General features: G+C 37.6%; 1 protein-coding gene across 2 annotated transcripts in view; it reads right to left on the reverse strand.

The window, feature by feature from the left end:
- Positions 1-305: 305 nt before the first annotated feature.
- The window catches only part of LOC149086534 (uncharacterized), a 55,296-nt gene continuing 35,947 nt past the window's right edge, over positions 306-19,654 (reverse strand). For both annotated transcript variants that reach the window (XM_089256001.1, XM_089256002.1), the window contains one exon: positions 306-571. In XM_089256001.1, the coding sequence (XP_089112127.1) occupies positions 483-571 (89 nt within the window). In that variant the 3' untranslated portion in view covers positions 306-482. The remainder of the gene's footprint in view (positions 572-19,654) is intronic.

The following is a 19,654-nucleotide window of genomic DNA, read 5'->3' on the forward strand; positions in this document are numbered from 1 at the left end:
TCTAGAAGGTGTTGAATAAACCCCCTGGTGTGTCAAGATAATAACAATAATGTGTAACCGTCGAGTTCTACACTTCATACCGAAAAAGAAAAAATGTACTATAAGGATGGAAGCACACTGTGGTATGGCAATGCCATCTAACGAGTGAAAAATAAACTAAACATTTACTGACAATGCCGGCACAACACAATCTGTTTAAGAATGATTTCCATCTGTTATTTTTGGTATATACATTTTAGATACATGTTTTCTGTATTATTTTAATTTTTTTCAATTGTCCATAGAAAGTTCTTACAATAAATGAGTTCATGGAACTATCAAATATAGTTTATTTTCAGTTTTATAAAAGCTTCATCCCTTTTTTTTTAATGACAAGAATTTAAGATTTCTTTCCTGAAAAATCCAGCATAAAAATCATGTCGGTCCTGATGAATTTGAAAGATACACAAATGTGAAACTAAATATTTGTGTTAATAAGATTCTCAGCATTTCCATCCATTTGCACATTCACACCTTAGGAACAATATCAGCCAATGCATGAGAACTATTTCTCCCAATAAGTCATGATTTCCTACAAAAAATAATTATGAATAATTATAATTAAAAATATATATAAATCATTAAATGCAAAATTATAGTCTAATCACATTTTAACGAACACCATTATAGCAGAAGTCTCATTATAACGAAAACTTTTATAATAACTAAAGTTTAAATAAGAGCAATATACTGCAAACTGATTTTTATTACAAAATGAAAAATCCATTATAACTAATTCAAAAACAAGTTTCTGAAAATCAGCGAAAGAGTACAGAACATTACAAAAATGATTCCCGTAAAATTTGTTTCAGCGAATTAACTTGTTCAATTGTTGGTGGGTTGTTCTATAGCTAATGGGGTGCATCAAGAAAATTTAAACAATATCGTGAGTGAAAAAGAAATGAAATCTGTGGTAAGCCAGTGCTAGGCGTTAGAAATGTTTATTTGTTTCAAAATGGCATCATAGGCAAAACGGCGACATGGTCTATCGCCATAGGCAATTTACTACCTAGTGAGTTGTGCCGAAAGTGTAAGTGTGTGTACCTAACAGTTTGAGTGCGTATCTAATGTTGTGTATGATTTTTCAGTGCTGCCATCTATATCTCTATATCTCAGAAGTGAAGTGAGTGATGTGTAGTGACTGAATATTTGTACTGTTTGTAGGACTGTTGCTCTCTGTGGCAAGACTTTTTAACGGGGAGATCGGCTCGCATTTGCGCCTTGAAGTTGGAAACCACAGAAAACCAACTTCAGCCGACCACCACTGTGGTGACGGAGGGGCTCTAACCCGGGTCCCCGCGATGCCAGTCTGTCACTATGACCACTTGACCACCACAGCGGCTGAAGTTGATGCTAGAGTAAATAAAAACAATGTGACATTAATATATATATATATATATATATATATATATTTATGACATGAATGTCGCTCTCCACTTGTTAATACAAGATATACAGAAGACTGGATGTTGTGAAGATATTTATTACTTGAGATGTTAATTTTTTAAGGAAGGAAAAAACTCATCTCTGCCTCTACCGGGAGTCGAACCCGGGTCCCTCGATTGCTTTTTTTTTTTTTTCCTTCCTTAAAAAATTAACATCTCAAATAATAAATATCTTCACAACATCCAGTCTTCCGTATATCTTGTATTAACAAGTGGAGAGCGACATTCATGTCATATATATAGCCATCTGGTGGCTCGTCGTCCATGAGCTATTAGCTGATCGGTTGCACCGTCCATTGCACGGTTCCGTTCAGCATATATACGCTCTAGTGAAGGAAAATCTCTATCTCCTCTGTAGCTTAGTGGTCAGAGCACTCGTCTGGCAATCGAGGGAACCGGGTTCGACTCCCGGTAGAGGCAGAGATGAGTTTTTTCCTTCCTTAAAAAATTAACATCTCAAATAATAAATATCTTCACAACATCCAGTCTTCCGTATATCTTATATATATATTTGTTATACTGCATATCTCAATCTTTCAACATTTTTGAAAAATCAGCCAAAGTTGGAATTGAAAAATCAAACAACAGTTTTAGGATCCCATAAGAAAAATATCACCCTTTCAAATTTTCAAAATGTGGATGCAGTTGTCTTTACAAGACATTCATTCAGGACATAGGCGGAGATTGACTTGGAAGTCTGGGGGCACGATGATGTCAGCTCATATATACATTAGTTCAGTCGACTCCACCTTTGACGCTGGGGGGGGGGGGGACAAGGCCCCCCGCATCTTTGCCCATGACTCAAGATATATTCCAGAAACATACATGGTTTCAGGCCAATCATTCCTGCAATGTGCTAGTTACCAGCCCACTCTTATGAGAAAAGAATTCAGCATTTGCATGTGCTTTAGAATGAAAAAATTGAGTATCACACACATCGTTGCAATTGTTTTCCCAGTTTTCACAATACTTGTGCAAAGAAAAGTAATATTTGTCCCAAAAATGTTAAGTCACTCTGAATTGAATAAAGAATTCAATGCCAAATTCATTTGAGTTGCTTTGTGTTATTTTTGAAAAATTTAACTTCATATTCTTTTTATTATTTAGAGAACGTAAAAAAGTAATTTTTCCTTCAAATTGAATTTAGCTGCAACAATTTTTTTTTAGAACGTTAAAATTTATAAAATTGGACATTCCTTTATAACAAAGTGATTTCATCAGTCCCTTAGAGTTTGTTATAGTGGGATTTGACTATATATTGAAATCAAATAATGCATAAATCTGATACAGTGAAACTTCTGTAAGATCGCCATTCAGAATTCCGAAAAAAGTGGTGGCCTGCAGAGGAAGTTGGATGATGGCAGACAGGAAAAACATTTTTCAGGGGGGTGCCAAAATAATAGTTTTCAATATCACAAAAAATACTGTATTTACGTTAGATTGAGTGAATTATACAGGGTGGGCAAAAAGTTCGTAGAAACTAAAAATTCATAAAAACTGGAAAAATAACCGAAATGAAAAACGGTTTGCAGGGTTAACATCGCTGGGTCACAGGAATTTTGACAGGAAAAAATAACAAAAAACAGCTGATAGATGGTGCTGATGTACACAAGTCAAAGAAAAGATGCCCAAATAACAAACAGAATGCCTCTAAATCATTTATTACAGCAGTATGTGTTCCACATGACTGCCACCACAGGGGATAACACATTGCAGGCGAATCACAAATCCAGCAATGGCAGAGTGCAGCAGGTCCACATACACGGTTTACAATGGTAAACTGGTTGTGGATTAGGAGTCCAAGTTCTTATAACCATCTTATTTGCAAATTTCCACCGAAGTCGCTCGTACCAGCTATCAGCTGGTTTTGAAGGTCCATCAAAAAAATTCTGTGACATAGCGATGCAATTTATCTCTGCAAACCATTTTTTACTAAAAATGGTTATAAAAAACCAATGTAATAAAAAAAACCAAAAATTACATATTCTTCCCTCCACGACTAAAATGATCCTGCCTCCGTTGAACTGGGCTTTAGGACTGAGATCTTTCGTAAGGACCACGATCACGATTTTTCACAGGAAAGTGCTTGGAACCTGTCATAGGTGTAAACTTGTATTGTGCCAATGGGATCAAGCCCCCCACCCCCCCCCCCAAAAAAAATCGCATGGATATGTTTTCCACACCTAGACTCAGAGTAATCACATCACATCAGTACAGTGTGTTTCTGCCTTTATACGAAGCTGTGACATGTAAAAAGTGGCGATTTTTCCACAAAAACTTTTTCTGGCCATTTTTCACGATGCGACTTATTTATCGGAAATTACTGTAATTTTTTCTATGTTCTATTGTAAATTAAATCGGGGAATTTCTAAAAAGTATGTAGTATTTCTTACTTGTTATTCAAAACTGTTTATTTCAAAATGAAAAATTATTCTCAAGGTTTTAATAGGGTTCCTCCTCTCACGGTCACTTCTTTTTTATGGACGAATTTTTTTTTGTCCCGCCGATGACCACAAAGAGGGGGTTTTACATACCCTGTTTACGTTCGCAACACTCTTAGAAATTTTAAATATCTTGCGGCATCTCATTTTCGATGCTTCCCCTGACAATAAAGTAATTTTCACTCCTAGTTACAGTCCATCTAGTGGCATGTTTACCGGGGGGAGGTCACTCAGCGGGCTATAAGCAGGGCCATGGACTCCCACATACTGGAGAAGGGATTCTCTAGCATAGGATCTTTGGCGGGCCACCGAACCAAACTTTTCACAGGTAATGGATTCATAGCATGAAAAACTAAAAATGATGGTAATTGTCTTAGGCTCGTAACTAGGCTGGGGTAACCGGGATAATGCTCCAGGAACCTGAGCCAAATGGGTGGTCCTAACAAAAAAAAATTACACTTATTTTACACATTTCTTAATATCTTTGACAGTTTCTTATTTTGCAAAATGAGAATAGAAGAGGGGGACGAACCCCCCTTTTTTGAGTATAACCCTTTCACAAGGGAGCCCCCCATGAAAAACTCTGCACCGTGGCCCCAAGAAGGATCGCTACAGCCATGGCCCCCAGGGCTGGAGCCCTGTCAATTCCACCCTTGGGTGCATACAAAGGGCCAAAATTTTTAGGAGAAAGAATACGGGAAGAGTTACGGAAATCAGTTCCCGAAATTCTTCCAAACATTTGAAAAAATTATTTTGTGTATTTTAGTCTTTTTTTCTGTTCATGCTAAAGGGGCCAGCACCTTCCGCAGCTGACAGAGCATTTCATTAGGGTTCAGTTTCGGCTGCTTCAATGCAGGTTTTCTGAATACAAGCACCATTTCCTAATTAGAATGACAGGGAGTGTATGGCGTGTCACCTATGTGGGGAATATGTCACCTGGAGGCATCCGTAAATATGGGGACTCCTGCTGCTTCCGAAAATGAAAACTACTTTCTTTTTGGCACCGCCGGCGTCTGTCAGGGCATTGGTAAAAGTTTTTGCGTTTATAATGGATGGCCATCAGTGAAACAGGGACGCCAACAGAAGCAGTTCCATAGGTGATCCTAATTGGAATATAAAGAAGTTGTGGTGAAAAAATCGGCTATAAACGGGGTTTGTGATTCTGCAGAATAAGAATAGCTTTGTTTGGAGCCTCTTGAAGTAAACTCCTTGTTTTTCCCTGAAAAAACCCCACAAATGTTGAGATAGGCAGTTCCACAGTTTATGGGTTGTGTGGACATATTCGGTTGTGCATGTACAGTATAACCTTCTGTTAGAAGAACATGTTGTATTGCAAGAAAAAACGGAAAAGTTCAAGTTCCTCATGATTCCACACAGTTTCCTGACAGAAAAAGTATAAGCAATATATTAAACATAGTTACACATTTTTGATAAATTCATACATTTTGCATTTTAAGTATTTTCTTCAATCATAATTTATTCAGAATCTTCAAAAACAATCTAGGATACAGTATTTTTCAGCCCTCTCATACTTATAATCAATAAAGCGTAGTAAACGAAATTTGTTTTCTGTTAGACATATCAATAAATTAATAAACCTTACGTTTTATTTTTTTTCACACAATCCTATTTAAAATTTATTTAAGAAAAATTTAAACTCCATTTGGCTTGCGTACTTGGAAAAGTGACAATATTTAGAGTTTTTATTAAGAAATTTTTATGGAACTAAAAAAAAAAATTTTTTTTTCTAATTTAAAACCTGATATATGACTCGATATACAAGAGTAAATCTCAAATAAGTAAAATGCAATTCAATTTTGAGGGAAATATATACACTGTATCATAAAATATAAACAAATACTCAGATTTACGGCACAACTCGATCTATACTAAATTGCCTATGGTGATAGGCCGAAGTTGTGCTCAGTTTTAATGAGAGAGATAGGGAGGGAGAATGAATGTATATTTTTACTTGGAGCGTGATCAAACTAGAATGGGGCTCAAGGGCAGAGGCATACGCCCCCAACAATTAAATAAATTTTTGTTAATTAAATGCTTTTGGAAAATTGGCACCAACTCAAAATTTCTCAGGAAGAATTCTGTGCCCCCTCCATAGATCGGCATGGGTGCGCTCCTGCTCAGGGGCAGTCCCATTCCAAGGGCGCAGCGAGGAACTTGGAGGGGTCTGTCCCCCCCCCCCCCCCCCGAAATGTGAGAAAATGTCCGAAAAAAGAGAAACAGGTGGCCAAATCTATTGTTCTATCACTTTGATCCCACTGAAATGAAAGTGGTTCCTCCCCCCCGAATGAAATTTCTGGCTACGCCCGTCACATTCACTTTGGTAACAATACACGAAATGATTGTTATAATTAGAGCCCAAATTTTCCACTTAAAAAATGGCAAAATATGAACTAAAACTAAGAAAATATATGTTAAAGAACAAATAACTACGCAAATAACAAAATAACATTTGTAAATGCATCTTTTCTATTTGACTCTGTGCATATTCATTTGCAAAAAAATATTCTCATGCAAATGACTTCTACATTTACTTTATTTCGGAATTTCTAGTTACTAGTACCATAGTTGCTCATTAATAGAAATAAAAAGTTGCTAGAAAAAGCAAACTACACGTGCACACAAGTAACAAAACACGAATAATGTCAAAAATGATTTTTCTCCTGAGATTTTGCATTTCACTTGAAAAAAAAGAAAAAGAAATGACAATCAAATAAAGCACCCAGGCTTCCGTTATGGCCCATTGTAGTTAGAAGTTTCTTGGAGTTTGAACAGCCAAACATTAAACTATTTTAAAATGTCGAATTTCTGGTTCGATGGAAAATGTTGACACATCCATATATCCATGAAAGTGAGCGTGAATGTAATAGTTCAGACTTTTAATTGTTCAGTTGGTTGTCTAAAACTACTTTGATGATACGAAATTCTATGAAAAAACGTCTTACTCTTAAAGAATCAACTGCTTTGAGATCAAAAATTACATTTCATACATGACTACGGTTCTGTTCATTCGTTAATAGTAGAATGAAATAATCTCAAAGACGTTCCAATGCAGATAAAGCAGCAATTTTTTATAATTTCATGTCCTTACAGACTAAGTGAAAATTCATTTATAATGAGAAGTACATTACAACAAAAAATTTTCTCATGGTTGCAAGCTCTGTCGTTATAAAGAACTTTTATTGTGTTACGAGCAATATTAACTTGAAAAATTATGAAAATTTAATCTTCCGCACAACTTGAAAATATGCACTTATTCTGAAAATTATTCAATTACATACATTTATACACACATTAATGCTAAAAAGAAGTTAAAATATGTATATGCAAAAAACAGAACTAATCATAACAAATTTATAAATAGTGCAAAAAAAATAAACAAAAATAAAAAGGTGAATTTTCTGTCTGCCGCTGTGTGACCTTCCATTAAGTTAAGTTGTAAAGTAATCAAGAATGGCCTCTAAAGCAGTGTTTTCCAAAGTGTGAAATATTGCCCCCTCGGGAAAGAGGGCGATACAATAGTCCAGAGGGTCGGTAGAAACTGTGGGTTTTGTATAGGATCCTATGGGTGGGCTTGAGTTGGGAGAGATAAAAGAAATTTTTTTTTTAAAAAAAGGGCCATGGAACAAAAAGTTTGGGAAACTTTTCACTGAAGCAGCGGTTTTCAACCAGTGCTCCTGGGGGCTCCGCCGCCACTCAAAGAAAATAAAATAAAATAAAACTGTAAATTTCATAAATGAATAAAAGAGGAGCCTATGGGGCTCCACCATAGAAATATTCTGCCGAATAGAGGCGACCACTGATGCATATTTGTTTTTGAGTACAGGTGATCATTTGTGGAGATCATACTGCATTTAAGAAAATGTAATGGAACCCCTCCTATACGTCTCCCTATTACGTTTCTGACCTTACTCATTTGTACAATGTTTGGCTTCAGTTGCTATACATTCCTATACATTATCCCTGTATACAGGACCCAATTTCTGCATGGGCAAATGAAGCCTTTATAACTTTGAGATCCCGAAATTCGAACAACATACACTGACCGACCAATTACCATCTTTAACTCTTGTCGCAAGAGCCTCTTAATTCTTGCTTTACCCAGGGTCCTGCCTGTATACACTTCAATTAATCAATGTTTCAAAAACATATGAAGAAACGCTGTTAGCGGGAAAAACTAAGCGGGATCGACTGTAGTTTCTCATGCATATTTTTTACTGAAAAAGCCATGAAATTTAAGATGATTAACTGGTTCAATGGCTTTTGACAGGTACTGAAATAATTATTTAACAGGCTATGGTATGCTGGTAGCCAAGGCTGTAACTAGGAATTTTGCCGCCCCCCGCATTCGATAATTTTGTAAGTGTTCTCTGTTCCCACCTAAAACTGCCGCCCCCCTAAATTTTGCCGCCCGGGGCACAGTTGCCTCCTCTGCCTTCCTCTAGTTCCGGCCCTGCTGATAGCAAACATGGTTAACTATTAGTTATTTCTTTAAAAGAAAAATCTTTCAACAACGGAACTAAATGCATCATCTACTTTTTGTTTAGATATAGAAACCAAAAGCAAAACAAAAAGTATGTTTTAGTAAGGATGTTTTACATAAGGTTTATTAAGGTTTTTTTTCTGTTAAATCTTGAAATGAATACTGTAAAATTGCCTGAGACTGCAACAGTAATGTTATGATAGTATAATATTTCTTCTCAAGCATAAGATTTTGAATCAAAACGACAGATTTTTCACAAAAATGTTTTGAGGAAATGTCTAAAAAAGGCGGGGGGAGGTAATTTTCGAAAAAAGTTTGTTATACGGTTTTCGCATTTATATGACGCGTCGTATAAACGAGGTTCCATTATTTGAGCCTGAGCCCCTCCCCCCCCAACATTTTAAATAAGTTTACGCCTATGGACAGCGTAATGCAGTCTTCAGGTCGTGATGAAAACATTCAACACAGTCATTTGCTGCCTGATGATATGGTGTGGTACGAATTCTTTTAATAACAAGGATTGTAGCAAGGGTTCGAAACAAGGAACTTTCAAACTGTCAACCTTGATCACTGGTAATGGTCTCAGGGGTACCAAAACGGCTGATCCAACCTGAAAAGAAACATCTTGCAAAAGTTTTTGCTGTCATGTCCTCCATGGGAATTACTTCCGGCCATCGAGTGAAATGATCCACTATTGTTAGGCAGTACTAGAATCTATGGGAGGGTGGGAGTGGTCCCACAATGTCTATGTGCACATGTCCAAAACGTTTATCACACAACAGGAACTTTCCAAGTGGCGATTTGGTGTGTTTGATGATTTTAGATTTTTGGCATGCAAGACAAGTCTTGCACCATTCTGTGCTCAGTCTTTTTTCATATCTTTCCAAACAAAACGTCTGCAGAGCAAGTTTTCAGTAATATGAGCGGGTCTGTTCTGCTCATAATTATTCCTGATTATTTGAATATAAAGGTAATTAGTTAAAATTGTTAATCGTTAAAGATGATCTGTATGTAAAAGATTATTTGAAAGGTGACTGGGTAACAGGTGTGGTATTAATTGAGGCTTGACTTTGGGTAGTTGTAAAGAACACGTGCAGCGCGGGCACGAGTGATAAAAGATTATGTAAGAAAGGAAGAACGTGCTTTAAGCCAACTGCAGATGAAGCACAATTCATCTGGCAAGGTATGAAGCTATGAAATAAGAATGTAAGATGGAAAATACATGAATAGTGGATGTCAATGTAATATGGAAAATACCTGAATAGTGGATGTCAATAGATTCGGGACCTTCACTGAAAAGAAGATGCAATTTGAACGTAACTTGAAAAGAAAGAGAGGGTATTGAAGAGTGAGGATATTAGAAAGAGATCGAATCGGCATGTATAGGTTACCCTTAAGCAAACTGCCAGAGCCGACTTTCACACGGGTGTGTAAGCGTCACCTGGCATGCTCAAGGCTTGGTGACAGGACAAAGGTGTTTTTCTAAAATACATGAATAGGAGCTGTCACGGAATGAGATTCAATTCTTGAGGCGTAGGTGTGGAAAAATTATGGAGAGCGAGAATAATGAAATATTAAACTTAATGAATAATAAGGATATTGCTCGCTTTTAGAAATAGATGCAAGAGAGGAAATGAACTGAAGAGCCAAAAAAACTGGTACAGTCATGCGTATGCAAATAAAGAGATATGGAACCAATCAGAGTACAGCACGGCGGTCGGCAACGCCTATATAACACAACAAGTGTCTGGCACAGTTGTTAGATCGGTTACTGCTGCTACAATGGCAGGTTATCGAGATTTAAGTGACTTTGAACGTGGTGTTATAGTCAGTGCACAAGAGATGGGACATAGCATCTCCGAGGTAGCGATGAAATTCGGATTTTCACGTACGACCATTTCACAAGTGTACCGTGAATATCGGGAATCCGGTAAAAAATTAAATCTACGACATCGCTGTGGCCGGAAAAAGATCATGCAAGAACGGGACTGACGAGAATCATTAAACGTAACAGACGTGCAACCCTTCCGCAAATTGCTGCAGATTTCAATGCTGGGCCATCAACAAGTGTCAGCATGCGAACCATTCAACGAAACATCATCGATACGGGCTATCGGAGCCGAAGGCCCCCTCGTGTACCCTTGATGACTGCATGACACAAAGCTTTGCGCCTTGCCTGGGCCCGACAACACCGACATTGGACTGTTGAGGACTGGAAACACGTTGCCTGGTCTGACGAATCTCGGTTCCAATTGCTTCAAGCTGATGGACGTGTACGGGTATGGAGACAACCTCATGAATCCATGGACCCTACATGTCAACAGGGGACTGTTCAAGCTGGTGGGGGCTCTGTGATGGTATGGGGCGTGTGCAGTTGGTGTGATATGGGACCCCTGATACGTCTAGATACGACTCTGACAGGTACGTAAGCAGGGTTGTTGGTTTAAACCAACTGGTTTTTTTCAAAAAATCAGATAAAAGTGGCCTAAATATCATTTTTTTTCCCTGAAAAATATCATATTTGTTCATTATTAGCCAAAATGTTTCATTTTTACCTCATTTTATATCCTTGGGGTACATTCTGACGGTATATCTTTAAATGACATAAGATTTTATAAGTGGTTTTTTTCAAAAAGTCTCATAAAAGTGGCCAGAATATAGATTTTTCATATGAAGTATCTTAGTCATTTAAAGTTATATATAAAAGCCAAAATTTCTCATTCTTACAACATTTTCTAACCTTTGGCTACATTCTGATGCTCTATCTTTAGCAAATTCATGAATAAGGATTGCATCACACATCTAAATGTAGTGGTATATTTCTCTCACAGGTTTCTTTTTCCCTTCACAACGAAGTAGCTACAGTAATGACACCATCATGCTAGGGGCAGGTGGTCCTATATAATCCAATAAAGACACCAACTGTCCTTAAAGGACAAAGACTAGTGTACTAGTAGTTACATTACCTCACATACATTTTCATTTTCTTTCCCATAAGAAGTAGCACATCTCCTACTGTATATCTCCCAGTCTTAATATTCAATAGTTTTTTTTATACTTCACACACACACTGTTGAGCCCAGTTAATCAAGGTTCTACTGTATAGTAGTAACAGATTTATAAAAAATAATCAGCTATATACAGGGTGATTATAATTTAAGTTTTGATTCCAAAACTATACAATAAGTACTGATCGGAATGACCTGAAAATTTGCATGGATACTCCTGAAGCAATGGACGTTTCTTTCGCAAAAGAAAAAAGTGCAAAATGTGCAAGTAGATGATGCTGTACTTGGCCAGCAGTATAATATTTTGTGCAACCACATCATTTCAGCACTTCCACAGCATCAGTGTGTGGATAGAACTTCTATCAAGATGCGCATAGCAATACCAGCAAAGCAGCTGCTGAAGACCCATTTTGGCAGGATGCACCTTAACCTTTGCAACTTCTGGCTGTGAGGGTACCTCAAAATGTTATAAACAGTGGTCAGATTACAAACTTTGGTGAATTGTAATCTCCAGCACATTCCCTATATGTTAGAAGTTCCTCATTCCTCAGGAATATGAACGGGGGAAAGGGGGCGCGTTTGGTTTAATAAAGCTGAATTGCAAGCACATCCACATTATGACCATGGCATACCCCGATTCTGCTGTTGAACAAGAATTTTTGTACTTTCAGCCTCATAGCCAGAACACGCGGTGGACAACATATTTAACATTTTTTGAGTAAGTTGTAGTTATTTGTACAATTACTTCATTTTTTTGTGATGTTTCCGTGAATTATGGACTCGTGCAATGCTATAATTAAGTTATAATTTTGCCATGACTGGCTATCGTTTCCATTCTGCAAGCAAATTTCCCACATGTTGGATGATGTCATTAATTTTACATTTTTAAGTATTTTTTCCCCTTTATCAAATAAAATTGAATTTTTTCAGGAATATTCATGTCATTCTGACAATCGTTCTTTTTTTACAGTGTTTTGAAATCAGAACCTTAGTTATAATCACCCTGTATATCGTAAATCATCGTTAATTAATCTGCATTATTTATGCTTCATTAAATGCATTATATTCACCTAATTTTTATTACTTTTTGCAAAATATCTTCGTAATTAAGTATATTGAAAGTAACTGGAGAAAAACCTTTATATATTATATGATTAATAATAACATTAAAAGAATTTTCAAACACACAGTAATCCATTGAGTTAAGCAAAAATAATTAAATTGCAAAAGTTGGTTTTTGTTAAAATGTAATAAATATTTATTGATTAATTAGCATGGGAATAGTGTTAATTACATTAATAAACATTTTATTTTTGTTAATTATTGGAAGTTTGAATGATTTTTTCAGAAATTTCATTGTTTTTAATGTTAATACTATTTAAAACAAAAAAAAAAGGTTTAAAACAAAAAAACCGGTTTAAAACAAAAAAACCGGTTTAAACCAAAAAAACCCGGTTTTTTGGTTTTTTTTACCAACCCTGTACGTAAGTATCCTGTCTGATCACCTGCACCCATTCATGTCCATTGTGCATTCCGACGGACTTGGACAATTTCAGCAGGACAATGCGACACCCCGCACGCAGACAGGTGCTACAAAGTGGCTCCAAGAACGCTCTTCTGACTTAGACACTTCCGCTGGCCACCTAAATCCCCAGACATGAACATTATTGAACATATCTGGGATGCCTTGCAACGTGCTGTTCAGAAGAGATCTCCACCCCCTCTTACTCCTACGGATTTTTTGACAGCCCTGCAGGATTCATGGTGTCAATTACCTCCAGCACTACTTCAGACATTAGTCGAGTCCATACCATGTCGTAATGCGGCACTTCTGCAGGCTCGTGGGGACCCTACACGATATTAGGCCGGTGACCAGTTTTTTTGGCTCTTCCGTGTATAAGTGCAAAGCGGCATTGCCCATTATTGCTCCTGTGCTCTGATTGTAACATGGGGGGGTCGCCTTAGGTATTGATATGAAGGTGACCGGTGCACGTAGGCGTTCTGAGTATTTAGGAAGGGGCGAAATTTATTAGGGATGAATAGCACAGATCTTCTCCGGAATGGTCACGCAAAAGTCCAATCGTATTGCCCTTGCTAGAGGCCTCAAATTAAAATGTAGCACAAAGAGAAAAATTACAAGGCGGAGCGAATCCTGGGTTCTAGGGAGGAGCAGAAAAGGATGTAAAATCAGGAGGCTCGATGATGAAAGGAGATAGGAAGGGAGATGTAAGTTGGAAATTTGTTTTGATAGAGGACTTTGGTTAAGAGAGTTATGAGAGTGGAACATTGGTTTGGCGGACAGAGAGAGTCAGACTATATATATATAGTAGAAAGTCGCGGAATATGAAACGTCTGGAGTACTGTGTGTAAGTGCAGAGTAAAAGAAGTGCCGTAGTGTGCGGGAAGCAGCAGCACCAAGGATGTTAAGGAAATCACCAAAGATGACCGGGGTGAGTACGCTTATCTACTTTTACTGTGACCTGAAAGTCCAGTAAATAATCAGGATGTTGCATGTTATCAGATGCATAAGGTAATATCTTGACTCACCTGTCAGGTGTGGTAATATATATTATTCTTAAATTGGTATAGGATACATCTTTCTTAAGGTTAATGATTGTAATGGATATTTATAGATTAAAGAAATTTTTTATACTTTAACTTGCCTCCGCGCGTGTAATCACTGGGTTGCGGAAATTAGGTTTTATAGGTCAGACATAATGCAGGGTATGTAAACATGTTTATCAAATCTTGAGAATTACTAATTGGTTAATTACTTAAATAATTAACCAGAAGTCAGCCCAGCAGGCTGACAGTAGCTCGTTTGCCAGGATGATTCAAATTGTGCACAGTGCTGATGTAACAATAGTAGGGCACCATTGGGGAATTTGCAAAACCTGCCTCTCTCTCTTATTTTGAAACATGTTTATATAGTTTTAATTGTATAATTTTATAATAGAATTTGTTATGTTTTCTTACCTTTTGTGCACGGTTGATTAAATTGTTCTGTGATATTTTCATACGTTCATAGTCCAAAAAAATGTACGATCCTGATCACATCGCCATTTTGATTTATTGTTGTCAATTTTGTTTTGTGAAAGTTTCTATAAAAATATATTGTCATTTCTTTATGCAAATTTGATGTTATATTTTTCTATTGGTCGCACTCAGATGTATATTTTTTTCAGATGGTCGGTCCCTGGAGTTGGATCGTGCTATACTTCCTTTTTTTAGGTACAAATACCCGGAGTCACGATCATCACTTCGCATTTCATTTCATCGTATTTGCTCTCAGCTCTGTGTTCATCACTTAAGGTGAAGGTGGTCGCCTTTTGGTGAATCATCTACAGTATGAAATCTCACTGGTGCTCGGCACATCGCTTGCTGGTTCCGGATCTTATGCCTCCTCTCTAGTCATCCTTTGTCATAACCGTCGTCCCGGATCCTGTCATCGTTCATCCGTCATTTGGCTTGGCGTCGATCCTCGCCTCCCGATCGTCACCTCGACTCTAGCTGTCGAGTCTGCAGCTCTCGCCGCCACGTGGAGTCTCGGCTCTTGACTTTTACTCACTCCCATCAAGGTCAATGACGTCACTGGTTGTGTAATTCCAGATCGTCAAACTTCTGTCGCCGAACTATATTGAAGAGTCAACAGACTTGCATAGGGATTGGTATGAATTTGAGAAATAATTGTGATAATTTAGTTAATCGTAAGCTACGTAATTGTTAAAGGTGTTAATAAATTTACTAATTTAAAACCTGGAAATTCCCTTGAAATCATGTCTCTCTTACTGTGTATAGATTGCACTGATTTCGCCAGATCAGAATCCTGGGTCGTTATGCAGGGATGTCGCACTGAATGCTTGAGGTCTAAATGGTTCAGGAATGTAAGGTGTAACCTTTCCAGTTGAATAAAATTTCAATTTCACGGTTGATCAGCATGGGTTTGAACTCTAAGCAAGTAGAAGTGCGAAGTTGTTTCAACTTTTCATCTTCTCTTTGAGCTTTGGCAATTTCTTCATTATCGAGAGAAGGAAATTTGATCGAACTCGTACGGGAAAAAGTGTCAGCAACAACATTTTCAACACCAGATATATGACGAATATCGGTGGAGTATTGTGATATAAAGTCCAGATACCTTATCTGCCTGGATGAGTTGTTCTTACTGTGATTGAAAGTATAGGACAATGGTTTATGGTCACTAAAAATTATAAAGTGCCGTCCTAATAGGTATTAGAAAATGCTTTACAGCAGCGTATATAGCTAATAGTTCTCTGTCGAAAGCACTGTAGTTTTGATCAGTTTTTGACAATTTACGAGAGTAAAATGTGATGGATTGCTAGTCATTTCCAACTCACTGTTATAGGGCACCTCCAATTGCATAGTCGGATCCATCAAAACCATCAGTGCCGACACAGAATTTTGCTCTGGATATGACAAAAGGGTTATATTAGCCAAATCAGTCTTGCAATTTTCAAAGGCAATTTTGGATTCTTTAATCCATTGGATGAGACGTTTATTGTGCCTTTTGCTATTTTAAAGGTACGCGTTGAGCAAAATTTGCTTTTTCGTGGTGTTTGGGATAAAACATCTATAATAATTTAAGCATCCCGAGAAATCAACGCAGCTTTTGAATGGCCTGCAGTTGTGGATAGTTCAGGATAGCTTCAACTTTCTTTTCCAATGGTTTGATACCATGCTCACTTACAGTGTGTCCTAAAAATGTTACTTCAGATTTTCCAAAAATGCACTTATCAATATTCAAGACAATTCTGAATTCGGAGAATTTCTCGAAAATGCATCTTAAGTGAATGAGATGTTCCTCTGGAGATGTCAAAGCAATAAATACATCGTCCAAGTAAGGAAAACTAAAGTCAAATTCTTGAAGTACAGAGTTCATGAACCTTTGCAGTGTTTGACCGGCATTGTTAATCACGTCCGGGTCACCACTGTAACGTGTTGGAGGTGCAACGTCATTCAGTAGGCGAGCTCACAAGTTGAATACATTGATTTTTAATTATTTACATGTTTTATTTGCAATTTATACAACCATTACAAACTCAACTGCAGGAGCGTGTGGCAGGCGTGCAGATAAGCCGAATGTAAACAAACAATAATGATAGTCGCTTTGACTACATAAAAAGACATGTTGCCACGCTGACATAAATAATAATAAAAAGAATGGTAATAAATAGAGCCCGGATTACATGCACTAAAAAAGTGGTAAAATATGCTCTAAAAATATGCAAAAATATGCACTTAATAATGCAAAAATAAACACTTAAAATACCAAAATGTGCACTTAAAATGCCAAAATGTGCACTTAAAATGCCAAATATACACTGAAAATCCCAAAATATGCCCTAGAAATCTTGAAAAAGTTGAAACTCTGAAATGTGTGCAAAAAATAAGAATATGCATTAATAAAAAATTATCCACAAAAAAAAATGTGTTTCTAATATATCTTTTTTTTTTTTGTGCATATGTATTTCATTTACAAAAAATATCCCCTCACATATATATATATATATATACACACACATATATACCGCATATGCAAATAACTTCTACATATTTTTTATTCAGACATTTTTCACTTTTCAGTTTTAGTTGCTCAATAAGTCCAACTCACATTTGGCCAATGTTTCTGCCAAACTTGAATATAAGTCGAAACTTCGTGTGGTATCCAAATTTCAAATGCGCTAAAACTTCTGACGCGCTATCGAGTCCCGTGATGAGCTACCTACGCCCGAAGCTTTGAAAATAAAGCTGCTTGAAGAGTGGGACGCAAGAATAGGAAATCATGTCGATTTTTCCCAGCAAGTTTGCTATTCCACCGAGAAGTAGGTACAGCAACGGTGGTCAAGCCATAAAGAAATAAGCCACAATAAGAATGTGCCGAAGAAGAAGCCGTTGCGAAACATCTGTAACTTCTGCTCCAAGAAAGTTCATAAAGCTTCAGCGTGCTGGAAGAAGAGGGCTGACAGACAAGCTGAAACACGACACTTCGATGGCTGCACAGGATCCACATACTGCGCTGAACCAGGTTTACCAAACAGTGGTGTCTGGATAGTGGTCGCACATGTGGAACGACGAGAGACTTTTGTGAAATCAACGAACAATCAAACTTGTTCGTGAAACTGGCTCGATAAATCCGCCGAAGTGACGGGAAAAGGAACCGTTCGCATCAAGGTGCCAGATGGACGCAGGACCAGAACAATTCATCTAGAAAATGTTTTGTGCGTTCCCGAGCTGAAGAGCAATCTGCTGTCGACGTGCAAAGCTACTGACCAGTCCGCCATCTTCACCGAGCGAGAGGCAAGAATCATCGAGCCAGATGGATCCATACTCCTACGAGCACAACACCATGGGGACTTGTACTACATGACGCCAAACATCGAAACTGCTGCAGTTGTCACCGATCTTCAGAAGTGGCATCAAAGATATGGCCATCTGAATGAGAGGGATCTCAAGAAGCTGAAAGCCGAACAAATGATACGAGGTATGTCATTTGGAAATTCCGATTCTTTGAGGGACTGTAAAATATGCATCCAGTGTAAGCAAACGGCTACGCCGTTCCCAAAGTTCCCAAAAGAGTCGTGATATCAAAGCAAGAATTTGCTGGACCTTGTCCATTCCGATGTGTGTGGTCCCATGAAAGTTCCCTCATTAAGTGGTTCGAGATATTTCGTAACATTTATTGATAACAAATCTCGTTATGTGAAAGTATATTTTCTCAAAACTAAAGACAAAGTGAAAGGTGCATTCGTGAAATTCAAGGCCGAAATGGAAAATTAAAACACTTCGCACCGACAATGGGCTGGAATATTGTGGGTCTCAATTAACCCAATATTTGCAACAGCAAGGGATTCGGAGAGAAAAATCTGCCGCATACACTCCTCAACAAAACGGTGTCGCCGAGCGTATGAATCTCACAATTGTAGAAATGGCAAGATATCTATTGATCCACTCAAAGCTACCCGCAAGTTTCTGGGTGGAAGCTGTAAATTGTGCTGTGTACCTCCGAAATCGAGCACCTACGAGAAGAGATGACAACTCCATACGAAGCATTTTTTGGCATCAAGCCAAGTGTATCCTACTTCAGGGTATTCAGACAGGCAAATTTCAGAGGCAAGAGCATATTTTCATCGGATATGCATCTGAATCGAAAGCGTATCGGCTGTGGGACAAACAATCAAGAAAGGTGATTGCAAGCCGTGATGTAAAATTTATCAACGAGTTTGAAAATAATCTTCCTTCCAATGGTGAAGTCTAATGTGTATTTCCAACCAAAACTTGTGTAAGCGATTGTGATGATGAAAACACATTTCCTGTATACAACCGCGAAACCGTAAACACTGAAAGAAGCAACAACAATGTAAATCTGTCATCATGTGATTCTAGCGAGAATGAAAGTAGTTCTTCTGAGGGCAAAGATGAGTCGGACAGTGACGCATCTCCTACCCTATCCCCCATTTAAGTGCGAGCACCGGGTCGACCTAAGCTTATCAAGACAGGGAAAAGAGTACCAAATAAAAACAATCCGAGATAACGAGGCCATGCAGCTAATTGATGACGCCGATAATAATCTTACGGTTTCTGAAGCTTTGCGTGGGCCGCATATCGAGCGCAATGGAAACAAGCCATGAGCGATGAATATGATGCATTAACCCAAGAAAAAGCATGGGATATCGTCAATAGACCAAGAAACAACGAGGTGATTGAAGCAAGCATATTGATATACGATATCATTTTGTTCGCGAAATTTATGAACATGGTATTATCGATATAAAATATTTAGCTTCTTTGGATATGCCAGCTGACATGCTCACCAAAGGTCTTGGCAAGACTAAACATCAAAATTGCTGTAAGCTGCTGGGATTGTATTCTGTGTAATGCATATTATTTGATTCAAAATTTTGTGTTGCATTTCATGTCAATTGTGTTTATGTTCGTTGCATTATGTCACAAAAATCACATTGATCGTTATATATTTATGAGGGGGTTTTGTATATGAATATATATATATTGAATTGTGTGAAATTTGTTTTGCATATGTTGTAAAAGAAAACTTCACATTAAGAGGGGGATTGTTGAGATATTTACTGTAATGTTTTCTTCACCGCTTACCTCCTCCATAACTCAAGTGTGGCGGCACTGATGCAGCAACGAGAGAGAAAGTAGGTCATATATGTTTTCCCACCAATATAGAGTGGCTTGTTA

Source organism: Pholcus phalangioides, unplaced genomic scaffold (genome assembly GCF_987345545.1).
Source record: "Pholcus phalangioides strain wild (caught in Gottingen) unplaced genomic scaffold, Ppha-v1.0 ptg000004l_1, whole genome shotgun sequence".
In the NCBI taxonomy this organism is placed as follows: Eukaryota; Metazoa; Arthropoda; class Arachnida; order Araneae; family Pholcidae; genus Pholcus; species Pholcus phalangioides.